Genomic DNA, 17445 nt, shown 5'->3' on the forward strand with positions numbered 1-17445 from the left:
AGCAAATACACAGTTTTGCACTTTGCAGATCTCGTAATCTAGTGAGTGGTGGTGAGATGTACAGCCATGTATGTGGGTGAAGTGATGGCTATGCATTCATATGACGATGAATGAAGGTGAGCCAGTGGACACCATGATAAAACGAAATAGTTCTAAAACAGCTGGGGGCACTTCCAAGATGTACAGTTTACCTGTCAACTATTTGAGTGGATGTCTTGGTTAGGTTCAAGTGGTTTCATTAATCCGTCGCATCAAAGTGGATATAAGTTATGTCATGTGACGTTAGGACTTCTTGTACTTTCCTCAGCAGTGAGCCGTGAAATATGGAAATTTCGCATAAAAAGAAATCAGTATCAATGTTGAACGATTTGAAACATAGCAATGTCAAATGATTCAGACCACGTTAAAAAGCTACATTCATTAAGAACCTTATTTACAAACAGATTTGGCTAAAGTAGTTTGATAAACGTGGCTTTCCTGATAGCCAAACTGCTTGGGTTCTAGACGCGCAGCAGCGCTCGGAAGGAGGGCTAAAAATTGAGCTGGTGACCAGTTTGCACCAGGCACTTTGCAACAGGTAGCCCGCGTTTGTGACTGAACGTCCAATCTTTTATAGGTATTCACAAGAGTTTTAGAAGGACATACTTAATATATATGTTTCGGCAAGGGTTCGTAAAAAAAGTTCATCTTTTGTGTATGCTCATAACTGGTGGCAAACCGAGAGATATCTCGCACTACAGCTGAACGTGACAAGATGTTTCAACGCCGTAGAAGAAGGATTCCTTTGATAGCCTGAATGAACCGTGGTTTCGTCCCATGGCAGACTTCAAATAACTTTTGATTTCCTTCGCCACCAAGATACCATTAAAATATAGCAGACAGCGACAAACCAATTTTTGCATTGCAACGCCATGAATTTCAGCGAAGCATTTTTGGGCAGGTTTTGGAGGTTAGGTTCCTGTTCAAGAATGGTTCTTTCTCTTTTAGTTTGTAAGGGCAGCAAACGCGCCTTGCACTGTAAAGCAGTGATTCAGCTAATCCGAGCACGGTCGTGACCAATGCTGGGCTACGAAGATTCGGATGCTTATTGCTTCATGTGAAGCGTTGAAAGATCGACCTCTTTACGACCAATCTATTCACCCATTCTCGACTGTGCCTCAAAAACGGAGGCTGTTTTCTGATTCATGTGAGTCTGGGTAACTGTGATTAAGTCACAAAATAATCAAGCCTTTCAACATAAGTGGTAGCAAACTTTTTGCCTAAGTGGTGTTAGTATGAGGGAAATTGAGTTCTTCGATTGAAACCTGTTTCTGAAGTAACCTCAGAAAATGTTCAAGAGAGTTAAACTAATATACGGCTCGCTGCAATGTCGTCTATATGCCTACGGAAGTGAACTGAACCAAGTCGAAGATTTTCTATTCACAGCAAAAAACTATCTTAAAGGTACTCGATAGGCTTTTCAGATGAAATATAGTCCTCTAAGAATCGAACTGTCTCGTCAAGAGGTACGTAAGTAAAAAGCAAGATACCAGCCAACATCACGTGAGAGTGTTTTGGAAACTCAGCAAAATATGTTCCAGAATATCAGCTAGACCGGGAGATCCAATCAAACGGCGTAGGGATAAACGCTCCCGGACGAGATCGGAAATTTTCACAAGCCAGCCAGCAAAATGTCGGTCGGTAGCACTGTTCTTACACATAATGGGTTGTAGGGGAATAAATTGCGTCGTGGAATACACCCAGTTGCAAACCAGTCTGGTTGTAACAATAGAATGAAATAAATCTCCCAAAATCTCTTGTTTGTGATTTGATTGAGGAGTTATCAGTAATCTTATGAATAGTGCATTTCGTCTGGGATACTCTGCTTATCATACGTTGCGCCGCTGTACAAATTGCCTTCATGAATCCATAGTGTCTCTGAGATTTAACCAGGAGAGTTCTGCTGGATGTTTCATTCCATTAATTACATATCCTCTGCGTAGATACCCTACAATACTTTTCAAGCATAAAGCATAATATAGGAAAGGCCATCAAACGTGTCGTCAAAAAGATAAGGAGCGTTGAAAAACTTTGTCAGTTTTTTACCAGTGGCCAAAATGCGCAAGAATGTGGCCCGTGGAAGGCTGATACTGGTTACTGGTAGTTTTTGCTTCCTGAGGAGCTTGTGAAACTGCACTGGGAATCGACTGGAACGAACACATCTTAGGGCAGTTCAAAAATATCTGGTTAGTGGATGATAAAGCTAACTGCACAGCCATACAGCAGCAAAACATCGAATCTGGACATTTTTCAATCAGTTTCGGCATAAGCTCACGTATGTGTATAGTTTTCAGTTGTGGTACCAAGGCAAGTGCAATCAAAGGCTGATGTGAGAAAGATTTGCAAGGTCCTTTCTTGCGAAATGCTCTTCGTAATACCCGTCGCTTATCAAAACTGTTCCCAACGCAGAATTATTCTAAAAGCCTTCGTGTAATAATTTTTCCTCGGCAAGCACCGTTTTGTTATTTTAAGCGACTTCATAGCGGATGGCTTTGCAACATGCCAAAGACTCAAAAAAACTTACCAGGGCTGTTTTGGTAAAGCGGCAGTTTCATTGTTATCCAGAGGGTCTGGCGAAATTTGAGTGTATCTGCGTACTGTAGAAATGTGTCATCAACAAATATCCTACAAAAATAGAGTTGTGCTACATTAAGACAAAATATGCATTTTTCTGCAGAGTTTTGGAAAAATCCTTAATGTTCCTCTCGCCAAAATTTGTATTCTGGTTTTTAGAATCTCGGAAGGGCTTTGTGTGATACTAGATGTTGGGCAGTGTTTGGGGGACCTTTGCATCCAAATAACTTACCTTTTTGTCATTGGCGAGGCGTTCACACAGAAATTTATGATGTAGCATAGAAAGCTTGCGATGTTTTTTGTGACAACGGTCATTGGGTGATGAATGGGATTAGAGGGCTTGAGGAAATTTACTTGTGAAAATGAAACCATTACAAATGATTGATTTTTTGATTCAGTGCATCAGGTTTGATAAAATCAGGTGTGTCAGTATTCTATGACTATTTGCATTTTGTGTCAATTCAGAAAATATCAACAGCTGAAGCTGTGTATTTCACAAATTTGTGTTGAAATTTACTCCCAATACTACTAGTATTAAGATTTAACTGGGATTTTATTTCGAGTTGACCAGTTCAACCACCGAAAGTTACAAGAATCACAGGATTTCTTTAGCGTTTAAACCGTCGTCAGGACTGGGTGATGGTCTAGAATTTTCACTAGCCTGTTTAATCTGCATCTATGAACGAAACTGAAAATTCCATTGAGCAAGTATTGAATGTGTGCCTCTAAAGACAGTGCTGACGCCATGTGAATATGTGAGCAAACGCACATGCGCCAGCCTGCACCTTAGTACACATATGAAGACACATGATACTTGAAGACACCGTAGTGAAAAAGAGCTCAGATGACATAGCACAGCATTGGCAATCTGATTCATTCGTCTACTCGCGTGACCTGTGCTTTAGACCAGCTGGTACGGAATATAGCAGCTGATTTGTGCGGATGACCATCTTCTACGCGGATGATGTGTCGAATGGAGAGGGAATCCGTGTATGTTTCAAACTTTTGAAAAGGCAAGTCGTGCACAGTATCTTTCAAGCAAGTTTGCGTAGTCCTGTTTAAAAATGTTTTTGTAATGCATCAGAAACCAGCTCCGGATATTCAGTTTGGTGTCCGGTTAACAATGCTGTAAGTGGTAAATGAATGCAACTCGCGGAATGCGCACAAGTAGATACCGAAATAGAACACATGGCTGACGAAAGCCTGATAACGGCGCCTAATAAACAGGCCCCAAGAATAGGGAAACCAACAACTTGGTGACGAAAAGGTTTAGCAAGTATATAAACAGTGTTAAATGAAAAGAATATCCATCTCAACATAGAATATCGCATAAAATGAAACATGGAACAGTATTTGTAAGGAAGAAAATGTTTAAAAGCAACTTTGTGGATGACAACACAGATTGCTTAGCATTTTAGAGAAAAAAAATGTATCAAATGAGGTAAAGCTAATTTAGCTACCTTAACTTTGCTGTATGCATTCGGAAGACATTGTCCAACATGAGAGTGAACCAGTGAAATTCCTTCATATTGCTCACCATTAATTCTATCGTGATTGTGCAGTTGCCAGCCCATTTATGCAGCCTCCTGCCCAATTAGCTGCGCTATTCACATCCACCTCTATAGTTGATGGTTAAGGTATCTGGCCCAGTCTATAAATAAGTAAGCAGCTTGCGTCCTAATATATCGTGATAATCTTACCAATGATCCTATTCAACATTCCATGGCCATCATATCGCGTGATACGCCAAAAGAAACCCGTCCTCATTCTCCCTATATAATTCATAATTTTTTTATCAGGAGTGAAAAATTAACGATAATTGGTGGGACATGCCGACATTCATATCTCATGGATATGAGGAATGCTGAACAGACGCAGTGATTATTCTACTGAGGGAAAACCCACACATGAGAAAAAACGCTCAAGAATGCTTGTTGCAGCCGTGGACATCGTCCCACCATTATCATTATCATCGTCATCACCATCAGTGTAGACGACCAAGGCACATCAGAAAAACCATTTGGTTTCAATGAAGGGAAAGCATCGTAAAAGAGCCCAGATATTGACGCCAAGCTTCCATGACAACGGTCGCCTATTGTCATGTTGTGCAGGTGCACTGTAGTCAGAGATGAGCTGTCCGATGCAACTCAGTCCAGGACGACCTTGTATATTATGAATAAGCTGTATGAGCCCGAAGCGTCAACACAGGTATGATTGATGGATAGTCACTAGATAAGATAGCTTTCAAGATAGCTTTCTCCTTAGTTGACGGCTGTCCATCGAAAGCAAATGAAACAAGCTAGAGGAATGTTTAAAAGCGATTGCTGAGGAGGACAAACGAAGAGTTTCAGAAAATTTCAAAGCTAAATGTCCTCAAGCGTGCACTGTTTGCAAAAGTGAAGCAGCGTTTCAACCGACGACAACATAAATATGTAAAAATACGGAGTTGTGGTAAATGCAGCGACATTCATTATCATTTCATTAGGTCAGATATTTAATCCCAGGATGTTCTGGCAAATCACAGAAGTTCAAAAAGCCGGGCAAGTATAACGTAGTCATGTGATGGTCACGAAATGAATCAGTTGATTGTAGCTACAATTCTGGCATGCATTATCGAAAAAGCATTTCAGACCTATTCATGTCCTGAAAGTTTGCAAACTGCAAAGGGTTTGGTTAAAGATGAATCACCGTACTGGACGTACTGCCCACTCAGTCAGCTTATTTTTTGCTAAGGTGACCAAGAAACACTTGGAATGTAAAACACTTTTTATTTATCTGCTTTCTCGCTAATGAACCTTATTCTGTACGATTCTTTGCTGACACAAGTTGATGTCAGATGCAGACTGCAATTTCCATGGGTTACTAACACATGTATGATGCACCACGTTTGCTTTGCTCTATCTGAAACCGTAAAACTGAGCGAGAATTGTCCCAAATGGACTACCGTTTTCTAACATTTCAGCCTAAAGAAAGACGCAAAACCTATAGGGTATCAACGATAGGCACAGAAACTTCATTGGAACATGAGAATTAATCCATAAAGGGCAAAAAACCAAAGTTTCACCCAGGACTATCAGAATCATGACAAAGTTTAAATGACTGTGATTCGAATGTCAGTGTAATGAAAAAAACTGTGACGCTTTATTGAACTCAATTCATCTAGCAACATATGCCATGTTAGACGAATAAGTAGCTCAGATCTCTCACAAAATCGAAAGATCGAATATCAAGAAATAGCATCATTTTAGTGCTGTGAGCACAGTCGCTTCAATATGTGTGAAAGAATGGCTCGTGTGTCATAGTTCGTATACTTGTACGGTTTCCTGAATAAACTTAAATATGATGAGGATTGGACCGAAAACCAACTGACCGGACCCTACCGGAACTTAGCCAGTGTAGTCTGATCACAGTCGGTTCAGTCCGGGTTAAATCCTGGACCTACTTTGATTTCGTGAGGCAAGTCTACGAAATACAGTTGAATTGATGTTGACGGATGACGTCAATAAATGACTAAAGAATGGAGCTATCACTCGGCAACTTGCATTTGGTGAGATCAAGTTTCTTCTTACTAGAACTGCCTCCATAAATGCATGATTTTGGTGGGTTCCGTGGGCCAACTCGCACGATTTATTCACGTTTCGCTCACTGAACACGAGCTGTATGAGTTACTTAGGACCGAATTTAGGATTCCAGAATCAGAGAATGTTCATCTAAAATGTTCGGGCGGTCAAGCATGAACTGCTATGCTTATGGAAAACACACATAGCTAGTTTATCAACTAGCTAGCATATCAAAGACTCCTTCAAAGCTTTTCAAATGTTATTTTTCCTCACGTTATACAGAGCAGCCTACCCTTCTGCAACATAGATCTCAGCGACTTTGGATGCGAACCTACGGAATGTTCATATTCTCACTAACTGTGAGTGAATATCTACACTCACAGTTACAGCTGACCGCTCTCAAGTGTACAATGGTGTTGACGTGGTGTTTACATGGCCATAAGCTGAATTCTGTCCAACCATAATTTTGTTGAAATAGTCGTAGATTGGTATTCTTTCTAATGTCGGTGTGGTATTCATGATGTCACAGCACATTGCCTCAATGAAATAGGTTATTCAAGGTTTATGAAAACCATTCAGCAGCTAATAACTTGCCTTGTCGAGGTGTTGCGATATCCCAATTATCGTGCTTTCAGCTAAAGGGTATCCCAAAACGCCCGGTCCACCTGGGATTCCCATGAGTCTCGTTAAAACCATATCAGTTTGCAAGTAAATTCACCTTCCGAATTGCATACAATCCGGATAAAGTATAGAGAACTGCGCCTATATAAGGAGCCCCAAGAAAGACAAAACTGGTGGTTGGCTGAGCAGAAGTTTCCAGACTACGAATAGTGTATTTAGTCGAATGAAGAAGTACATGCCATTCTTTAAGGACACTCAAATAAGGTAATCGCTCAGCGCAACAGTCTAGCCGACAGTGATGAATAAATGACCCTGATATTCGCAACTCATGGTAGTTTATTCCTTGTTTGATAACCCACATACACTCTACTCCTATTATATAGTTATCAAACGTATATCAAACGCATGAAATCGCAAATGATGGGATAGCTCGTATCTACAATGACTGCAGACAGGACGATGTACAAATTTTTGAAATCATCCTACTGAAAAGTAGGTCATAGATCTCCTGGAATACATTTAAGATGAGCCGAAATGATCTGGCTAATTATATGCTCCAACGGACCCGTGATACTACATTTGTTCACACATACTTTTCGACCGAGTGTGAATGCAGACCCAGAGCTCTGAAATCTGTATCTCTGCTGGTCGTGAGAGGAATAAGGTTTTCCTCCTCAGTACAAGGTTTCATGGGGAGATATATCATGATATGTATCTCACTGAAGTGTCGTGTTCGTCTGAGTTTTGCATAAGCAGACAAAGCCGACGTGGTCAAAACCTCAGCTGATTACACAGCCAAAGTGGGAGATTCCAGTTCCATTTAGTGTGTTCTAGTAACAGAGCAATCTGAAGCCAACCAATTGCCGGTAAACTGATCGACCAAACCTAGTCCACCTGACTATTCGATGCACCGTAAACACCAGATGTATTTAGCTGAAGTTCGCCGTGAATATCTCCGTTTCATGGGTGTTCTATTCAGTTCGTCTTTCCAAGGAACACGGCATATGTGTTTAACTAACACCGACAGCCACTCACGAGCTTAATTTTCTTGAACTGTCTGAACGAGCACGACATCTGGAATCGTCGAGTACGTTACGTAAGACTCTAAAAAGCGTTTCTTGTTACCCAGTAGTAACTGTGTTCGTTTGACCAATGATACAGCTATTTCGTACTTAGCTTCCCACAAAATGTTGCCATCCCAGTCGTGCGAAATTAACATCCAACTGAGGGAAAATCATGCCGGTACTTTTACCTAAGTAAGTCGGAGTATGCTTATGACAATTTACCTCTTGTGCTCATTACCAAACTGGAAGTTTTGCAGAAACTGATACTTCCCATGGGATTTCAGCCAAACAAGGACGAGGGGACTTTTAATGTGCCTTTGTGACTCTATAGTACTAATGGTCACGAGACATTCTTATATCAAACCAACGGCTAAGAAAGGACATCGAAAATTGCCATTATGGAAGCTGGGGTTCTAATCCCATAAACACCTAAGCATTAGAATCCGAACACATCGGACACATACAGAAATACTCTGTTGTATAACCAAATATTGGAAACAATTTTGCCGCAAAGCCAACAAGGCCCTTAATGAAGCTGTTTCGAAGCTGGCAAAACAACAGGGGGATTATTTCGTCCTGATAGTGCTGTAAGTTTAAGCACCCTTAGAAAAAATACCTCCATCAGCAGTTTGTAAACCGAAATCTGTGCCCCAAGAGACTGAGACTTGTGCATTTACAGACAAGTGAATTCTATGGTCCTAATGACATTTCAGTAGGTCACATAAAAGTTATCGTATCCACGACACGAAATGAATTCTCTAAAACCAGTGTGATATCAAATAAACATGCACTTTGCAATAATTCTGGTGGGGTGCGACAATTTGCTTCTTAGGTCATTAATAGCCCAACTAAAATACTCGCAGAATGCTCGTTATTCATTTGGCTTAACTCAAGCCTCTACCCTTCACTCTGGTGGCGTAAATTCGATTTTAAACCACTTTCATCTTGTCCAAGAGAACGGCTTTGCGAATGGCGGTTACAAACATCACCGAAGGCCAAAACCAGCCGTTGTTTAAATCACATTTAAGGTCGTTCAGTCGAAAACCAACGTAATAATCATCATAATAAACGTGAAAGCGAGCCGTCTGTTGACATTTTGAACTGTCTGACCACAGTGAATTGTTTCGTTTGAATAGTTATTTAGCTTAGTAATGGACACTTTCATAGACACCATGGCCTTGGCTTTATCAAAATATTTGGATTGCGAATAGTTCACTTACACAGGGACCTTCGTGCTGCTTGGAACTCAGTGGATGAGCGGGCTGATAGAACAAAAGAAGATGAGGTTAGCGACCAAATGGTGAACAAAGGTGACTACTGTTCGTTTGGCAGCCTCAGATGCAAATTAAGTTGGTTTACCGTCTTATTGAAACCAGAATCTGGCGTTTTTTCCATGTTGGGTGCCATCAGATCGTATGCGTATGAATACAAGCCAGAATGTAGAGTTAAACTGCGGAAATTAACTAATGGGTCTTCTGGAAGACTAAGGACACGATGAACTCATCCCGGTGGATGCTAATACACGCTATCCAGGTGAGTTCAACTTGAATTTGTCAGCAAAACCTCCGGGACTCATCCAAGTTCAGTAAGGTGTGTTGGGGGTTGAAGATTGCATTTTTGTGTCCAAGTCATTTTTTTATGAGTAGTATATCACATCATTCGCACTGGAGTTTTCTGATTTAGCGTTTGTTAGTCAATTCTGCAGGTCTACAGAATCCCTGCTTCCTAATACAGCTCAGGTCCCCGCCGCAATTTAAGCTTCGCGTTGGCTCTTGGTCTTGAACATCTTGTGTGAAACGATCCTCGCATGCCGGAGAACAGCGACTAGCCATTTCATAGTGTGAGGTGGTCAATCATGTCCGAAGCAAGGCAAGAAAACCCAATCAGTTTAGTTACGTCAGTGTCCTTATGATAGATCCGGACAAAATGGCCGGACATTCCGGGGAGTGTGGAAGCTGATATGAACAAACTTTGCGTAATCCAGAGTGAACTAGCGCACAGTCGGCGCCGGAATTAGTTTGTGCCTGACTTTAGCCCAAAATGCTCTACTCGATCTAAGTGTCCCTCCGTCGTAGACAGGAAGTATAAGTGATCTCGATATACTGTATACGTAAGTTGAAAATATTTATTAGGTTCGTTTTGACAACCACGATTACAGTGAGCACGATAAGATAGATTACTGAAAAATCTGTAATGAATACGTATTCAACTATAATATAGTTGTAGATCAAGCATCCAGAGAGGGTTAGAAACAGCCAGATAAAAGCTGACACCAAACAATTCGAATGGGTCAACCAAATTTACGGTAGTTTTCTGACCGTGACTAGTAAACTCACGGAACGATGAATTCGCTGCTATTCTGTATGGAACTATTTATGTCGAATCTCGGGAAAGGGTGGTGCGTTTGTTTGTCTTGAGCATCCGAAATGAAGAGACTGCGTGAGACAATTTCAAACGTTGGCTTAGTCAGCGAGTTTGTCGGTCAGTTCAATAGTGTTTTCTTACAACAGCTACGATTTAGCTTACGCTCAGCTGGTGTGTGTTATTGTGTAATCTCAGGTTGCTGGACTTATTAATAGACTGTTTATGATGGTCATGATAACTCAGCAGGTATATGCACCAATAGCATTTTTACTATGGTTGACAGCAGTTTGCAGTTACTTGTTGCACCAGGCATAAAATAAATGCAATGCGAAAAGTGGAGTAAGTCAAAATTGAACTTATCGTTTGTGAACAACTCATGAGAGTTCCTGGGCGAAAGTTCGGACGACGGACGTGTTTTCTCCGCAGTATAGCTGCTACGCGTGTTTCGTAATTGTCCATGAACTTGTGGAGTTCGGTTGACTTTATGTCCCTTACGTCTGTGGGTATGGTGACTGCGTTGTATTCCTATGTTTAGAAAGGTTTGACGTGTGTATAATACATTCAGTCGTTCTGACACGTACAAGACGGGAACTGACTTGTTTTCGGTCAAGGTTGCTAGCGGGACGGTTTTGTCACGTGATTTGAGTATTTGCGGAACAAACGAGTCGTGCGATCTGGTGACAACGGAGGTACTACACAAATTAAGCGAAATCAGTTGAAGGAACAAGGAAGTGACCAGTACAGACCCATAAAAATTAAGTATCGATTCGCCGAAAGTAAGTTTGTTGTCGATCATGAGGCGTGCCTGTTACGGGCTGAGATAACTGGAGGTGAAGTGAATCATAGTTCTATTCGGAGTTTATTGGATACTTGCAGTTCTGCACACGGAAAACAAACGAAGGGTATTTGAACATAATAATAAAAATAAGTGCTATTATGCACAGCCATTATACGCAGGCATCAGTTCAACGTATCACTATTCAACGTAAATACTGCCTTGAGGGTTTAGTCGGGGTTTCCCCGTTTCCTGTCCTTCTCTGTTTGGGCGCCACTTTAACACTTGGACGAGCGTGTTTTCGAAGATGAAAATACAAATGCTGGGCTAGACATTTTATTCCTTCGGTAAGTATCGTGTTCTTGAGCTTTCTTATAGAGGAATGGATACCACTTCTTCCTCTTTGCCAGTCATTTAACTCTGCTTCATGTCGAAGACCAGCCAACTTAACAAGAGCGTCATACCACATGCAGTGATGACAAGCAGGTAATAATAGAACTTGTAGGCATAATGAAGGTCATATTTTTCCTAATCGTATAATGTAGACCCTTCAGACTGATGAATGAACAAAGCTTATAGTTTTTTTATTAGGCTATCTCAGAGGGTTCGCTGGATTCAAAGTGTCAGCACAATGCAAACCTGAGTCATTAATAGGTTAACTGGGTTGCCGTCCTATCAAGTTAAACCAACGACCTAATACAAGTGTACTTATAACAGGATAACTACTATGCACATGAGCTATACACCATTTACCTGTTTGCGACGTTTTTGATGCAGGACTATTTAGGTATGCACCATTCGGCTAGCCACTAGCGCCCATGTTCGGGGGGGGGATAACGGAATGAAGACAGGGACCACAGACCACATATGCACTGACACGTCCGGCGCATTAATCGGGCGTCCCGCCACGATAACATTTGCTGAGTTCATCCTCCTATCATTTATATTACAGGATAGCACACAACTTTAACTAGGTATTTGGACAGAACGTCATTCCATTCTTAGTAATTGACATTGATGCTTCTTTCAAAAGGCACTGGACTTTCCTGGCCCGCTGAAAAACTCATCTTACTCTCTCAAGCAAAAGTGTCTTTTTTGAAAGAATGAACTGTCAGGCCTGACATTTGACTGCATTCAGCCTGACTGCTCTGTCTAGTAAATCGAATCGGGAAAATTCTCCCCGTCATTTCTTTGCTTCCAATTCAACAGACTTCTCAGATGACTAGCAGGGGTTGTTCTGCTCGTTCCAGATACCACTTACTGAGTATCGCCGCATCCGCTGTGAAACCTTGAGAATCAGTTAAGTGCAAACACGCCTAGTTTCTCATGCAAATTTGCCGCATGCGTAGGAGGCTGGTTTAGATGAGCTTGCGCTTTAAGTAAGAACGTCTTATTGCGTGGTCAAAAAGTGTAAGAAGCTTTGTTGACTTTAATTCAAGTGCACCTTTTGGACGTGCCTCTTAAAAACTTCCTTATGATGGCGGACTGAAATCTCCACTATTCTCGAAGGTGATTCCTCCCCTACGATCGTCTAAATAAACTCGCTGTTTCTCAAATCTGACGCTTTTCATCGAATCAAACCCCGTACCGCAAGCAAGATTTTCGTGGTATTTATGGTCTCGGTTTGTTTCATGGGCGTTTCAGCATGGGTGTTTCCCATGCTTAAAGAGTACAGCTACTGAAGCCGTGCCACTAGGAGTAGTTTTAGTAGCCTCACCTGCTCACACAAATCAGGTTTCAAAACTCGGTTGTTGACAAAATTCATTTACGATGCCGTTTAGATTAGTGTTCGCGTGCTGAAAAAAACTGACAATCAAGTGGACAAGTACTTCATGGAAATGAAGTGCTCGTATGCTAGAGTGGACATTTATGGACATTGTCACCTCTGGCTACTCTGGAAAGGCGACTTCAATGGTTGACACCGCAAGATCTTCCCATGTTTGAATTTTTCGTAGGTAAATCTGAAGTGGCGTGCCTCGGGGGATAGTCTATCGTTCTTTTATATGGCGGTGGTGCCCTGATTAGTTTTCGTTATAGGAATGGGCTGTTAAACTATCTTCATATTTAGCACAGGTTCTGCTTGATTTACTGGAACTGAAGTCAGCATATTTGTGTGCACCGATAGGCCACCAAAACATTTCATCTTCTTCGCAAGCACAAAGTTGCTTGGGTACTAGATTACTTCGCCTTTCGTTTCTCTCCGTTGCACAACCTTACGTTTTTACTGTATTTAATCTTTAAGTCCTTGGATTACTTGCTGGTATAAAAGGCAAAACGCATTCGTTTTATTCATACCCAGTTAATATACTAAGCACAGATTTTGGATGTCTTTCCAAGACTGGTTCTCATATGTTGCTTCAAGTGGTGTTCAAGTGCCACGATGCCCAATGACGGGTGTAGTAGTTTGACAGCCTGCAGTAAGATCAGAAGAATGTCTGATATTTAGGATCGTCTTAAGAAAAGTAATCTGAGGGTCGGGTGTTTTATTAATGTCTGTAAACAGGAATCGACCCAATTAGTAAGTACGCAAAAATTCCTACGAGTGGGCCTCCCTCACTTCCCAATGGAAGAGAGATTATTCTTTCATCGTGCAAAATTCACTTGAGGTTGCAACAAAGAAGTTTCCTTTATCAAAACTGATCTTCATTCTCTAGTAAATCAAAATGGAAAAACGAGTGATTTGCAACTTTTGGCGAGTAAAAGTGAACGTAACTAGTAGTCGTAATGTGCAGCTCAAATTTTCCCACGTCAACATGAATTAAGATGGGCTTATTCAGCGTTTTTATTTGCACAGACTTGCCTCCGCCTGAGTGATAGGTCATGCAACCAATGTTGAGCCTAGCTAACAGCTTGCTTGCTATCAAATCATGGAGTATTTCGTAGACAAACGCCAAACTATAACTTGTTGGTGAGTCAAGCTGGAGATGAAATATTAGAGCTTGTCAGGTGGTTTGTAACCAAAACGAAACCACACATTCTGTTCAGGTCTTTTTTATTAGAACTTTGGCTGCTACTGCCGACGGGCGCCATAAGACCGCACGACGGCTGGTTGATTATACGTGCAAAACAGCAAAGCAACGATTAAGAGATGTCAGCTGGGACCCTTTTTATTAAAAATACAGGGTCACAGATTATAGAATTTCCGGGGATTCTTATTAGTAAAATTTACCAACCCTAAATTCGGTTAAGATTGGTGCGACTCAAACATTGCGAATGATGATGTTCTTAGGCCTCTGGTCAATCTGTTACTCCCTCCTTCTTTAGAGTCCCCTGATGAAGATGGTGCTTAATCCAGTTGTTTCTGATATTTGTTCAGCCTGCAACATGACGCAAATACTGGAAGATATGTGATGGTGTATCCTGATTTTCATACCAAATCCCAACTCGTTTGATGTGGCCAGTTTTTGGCCAGTAGAAAGTTAGTACTGCAGGTTAGTACAGTTTAGTCCTGCTAATATCGCACCACCGTATCAACACCTGTTTCTCATATTGCAGTGGGTGTCCTCAGTTTCACTACATTGCTTTTTGACTGAATAGTCAATGATACTAGTGCGCAGTCTAGGCGCCCGCAAGACCAGTGAGCCCCATAAAGGAATCTCTTTCACTTCAGTATTAAACAAATCCTCTTGCATAAATCTCTCACAACCACCACACAAGATAAGTTACGGTCAGCTAGATATTCCGTCAGAAATGGCTGAATGTGAAACGTGAGACACAGAGTGCCGCCTAGCATGTAATTGTGGCTTAGGGACTCAGGTTTGAGGATTGCGTTTCATACAGACTGAATACCGCCTAATCCACAACTAAGTGAGGAAAAAAATACTCCAGTTTACTGTGGCCCCAATTACGGGCCTAGCCGAAGTGGGGTTGTGGGTTTTTATCCATCTTCATAACTAAAGTACCTGGAACGAATGCATGAGTCTCCAAAACTGTGTGAACCTTGGTCTGCGCACAAGGCCAATATGGACCTTTACAAATGTGAGCATCTGGCAAAGTCTGATTTTTCACAAAGAACGCAGTGGAAAAGCCTATTGTTTTCGGGGTCTTGTCTTCAGGTCAGTATATATCCGTTGGCTAAAAGAGTTAAATGATGAAATACACAGGTAAGATCGCTTACTGCATTGAAAAACTCGCGAACACAAACAGCCCCCAGATTGCACCTCACTGGATGGTGTGGGACGGTTTACAGGGTCTTTGATCGTCTAGGCCGATCGATTCACGTCACGTGACCAATGCATACTCAGCACTGGCAGCATAGTGCCTTATCTCGAAAACGTACTTTGGCTGTTTCGGCAGAAGTTGAACGATGCCGTTGGGTCGATACTACAAGCCTATTGGATACTTGGTAGGTGACGTGCGAAGACTCGTTCGGATTGACCACGTGACCGCTGTCAATTATGTGTGGTTGAACCGTTGTGTCTAGCCGTGTTCCGGTAACAAAGGTGAACACGTATTTACGTATCGAGTTGCCGTGTCGTGCGCACAACGGATTCCGCTGTGAAATAACATGAGAAAGAAAGCATAACCAAAGTCTGGTTGTGGAAAGCATGAATTAAAAAAGTAAATAAAAAATCCACTAATCAGCTGTAAGACTCGGAAGCACTTCAGGCAACTTATCCAGAACTTTCCTTCTTGATCATGTATACAAGAGCATTCTTTTAATTTGGATTGTTGAATTCCTGAAACTAGCGAACGAATGGCTAGAATAATTGTTGAATACTTTTGTTAGAGCACCCGTAGTATAGAGCGAGGTTCCGAAGTACACCAAAGCCAGACGAACCAACATTCATGGATGATCGAACAACTTAACTTGTGCAAATCGCACCATGAGCGATCCTTGTCCGATCAATATCAAACAGCTTATATGCCACCAGCGATATGAGGTCAATAGTCATCTCGCCAGTATGGCTCTAAATACCGTTGCCGTGGAGTCGAATAATTCATGCAGTTGACTTTAACTGATGGCAAAAATATCTGCGGCAAAATGGTAAACGTGAAACACTCCTTTATTTATCTACAGTACATAAGGATGAAAAAAGTTACTTCGGATTAATTTAGATCACGTTTTAGGCAAGTCGAAACTTTTAAATCCTTTTCTGGGCGAATTAATTGAGAAAAGCTTCCTCTGGCGCGGTAGGTTTCATACAAAACGGTCTGGACATATTTTTTCAACCGAGGGTAAAACAGTTTGGTTTTTGATGATGAACAACGATGGTTCCACAGCGATGGGCTACGGTGTGAGCTCTCCTGGTGTGAAGAGACATCTAGCTGTAGTTGATAGAAAACGAAATGTTGAAGCCTTAGAAAAAATCCGACAGCGATTTAAATCTACGTTTTTTCAACATGCAAATACACAGGTGAACTTGGTAAATCCAACGCAATAGTTATTTGTGCTTTGGAGCCTTTTGGCAATTACCTAGGACGCTAAAAGTTGCCTAGAGGAGTACTGAAACATGCTGAAATAATAGATGTTTACAACCCTTATCAATAATCTTTATCGACAATTAATGCAAACACAGCGATTTAACACACGACGAAGAATGTTTTTTATGTCTATTTAAAGTAGTTCATGAGGGTTTCGTATTCTGTTGGCGAAGTGCATGCTGGGACAACAGAACTTTACATCATATCCCGATAGAATATATATGACCGGTGTCAGGGTATGGCAAATCTTTGTCCACAGTTACCCTTGGGCATATCGAGGGGGTATGAATAAATTTATAAAAAGTAGTACAATCGCCACTTGCAACAAGGAAACTTGTTCAAGCTTAGGACGTCCACATATTCCTGTCTTGATCGGATTTCCACCAGAGCCTATTGGTGCACTATGTAATGATCTATATTCACTTGCGTTTTTACAGTTCTTGTTTGTAATGCGTATGGAAAATTTCCTATTGCCCTCTTTCCAGCAAACCTCATTATAACTGAGATCTGTAAAGTCCTAATACTTACGTTGCAACATGCACCAATAACTTCATTTTCTATAGTTCCCTAAATCCGGTGTCCGAATGGGATTCATGTAGACAATTGAGTCACCCTGAATTTTTAACAGTAACTAGGAATGCTTCGCCGCAAATGAACAGTTTTTCCATCCCTTTCTACATTTTTTTTTCAAAGGTGGAAGGGCAGCTTGTACAAACTTCTCTGGATGGATCTCCTTGTTTATTTGTTGCTGTATTATGGTCTTAATTTATCCTACCGGTTTGCGATGGGCGAAAGCCAAAAAGAGTGAGTTTGATTTAGTGGTCACTTCCTCCTGTGTCCTATGCCTGTTCAGATTACTTGTTTTGCCTGATAATATGTAGGTAAAAGAGAATAAGCTGCTCCTCTGAGACGCTTGCTTACTTTCCATACTAGCTCCATGATCATTCTTATAATTGCTTAGTCTTGGATCTAGGATGTGTAGGATGTAGGGATGCGTAAGGTTCAGTCGTATGAGTCTTTTCAA

The 17445-nt window shown here is 41.3% G+C and overlaps 1 protein-coding gene across 1 annotated transcript in view; it reads left to right on the forward strand.

The window, feature by feature from the left end:
- Positions 1-3523: 3523 nt before the first annotated feature.
- Positions 3524-17445, forward strand: part of T265_06971 (hypothetical protein) — a gene marked incomplete at both ends in the record, with an annotated part of 37653 nt that continues 23731 nt past the window's right edge. The window contains 2 exons of the mRNA XM_009172377.1: positions 3524-3626; positions 17115-17225. Coding sequence (XP_009170641.1) covers positions 3556-3626; positions 17115-17225 — 182 coding nt within the window. The remainder of the gene's footprint in view (positions 3627-17114; positions 17226-17445) is intronic.

The sequence above is a fragment of the Opisthorchis viverrini genome (genome assembly GCF_000715545.1).
Source record: "Opisthorchis viverrini unplaced genomic scaffold opera_v5_154, whole genome shotgun sequence".
Classification (NCBI taxonomy): domain Eukaryota; kingdom Metazoa; phylum Platyhelminthes; class Trematoda; order Opisthorchiida; family Opisthorchiidae; genus Opisthorchis; species Opisthorchis viverrini.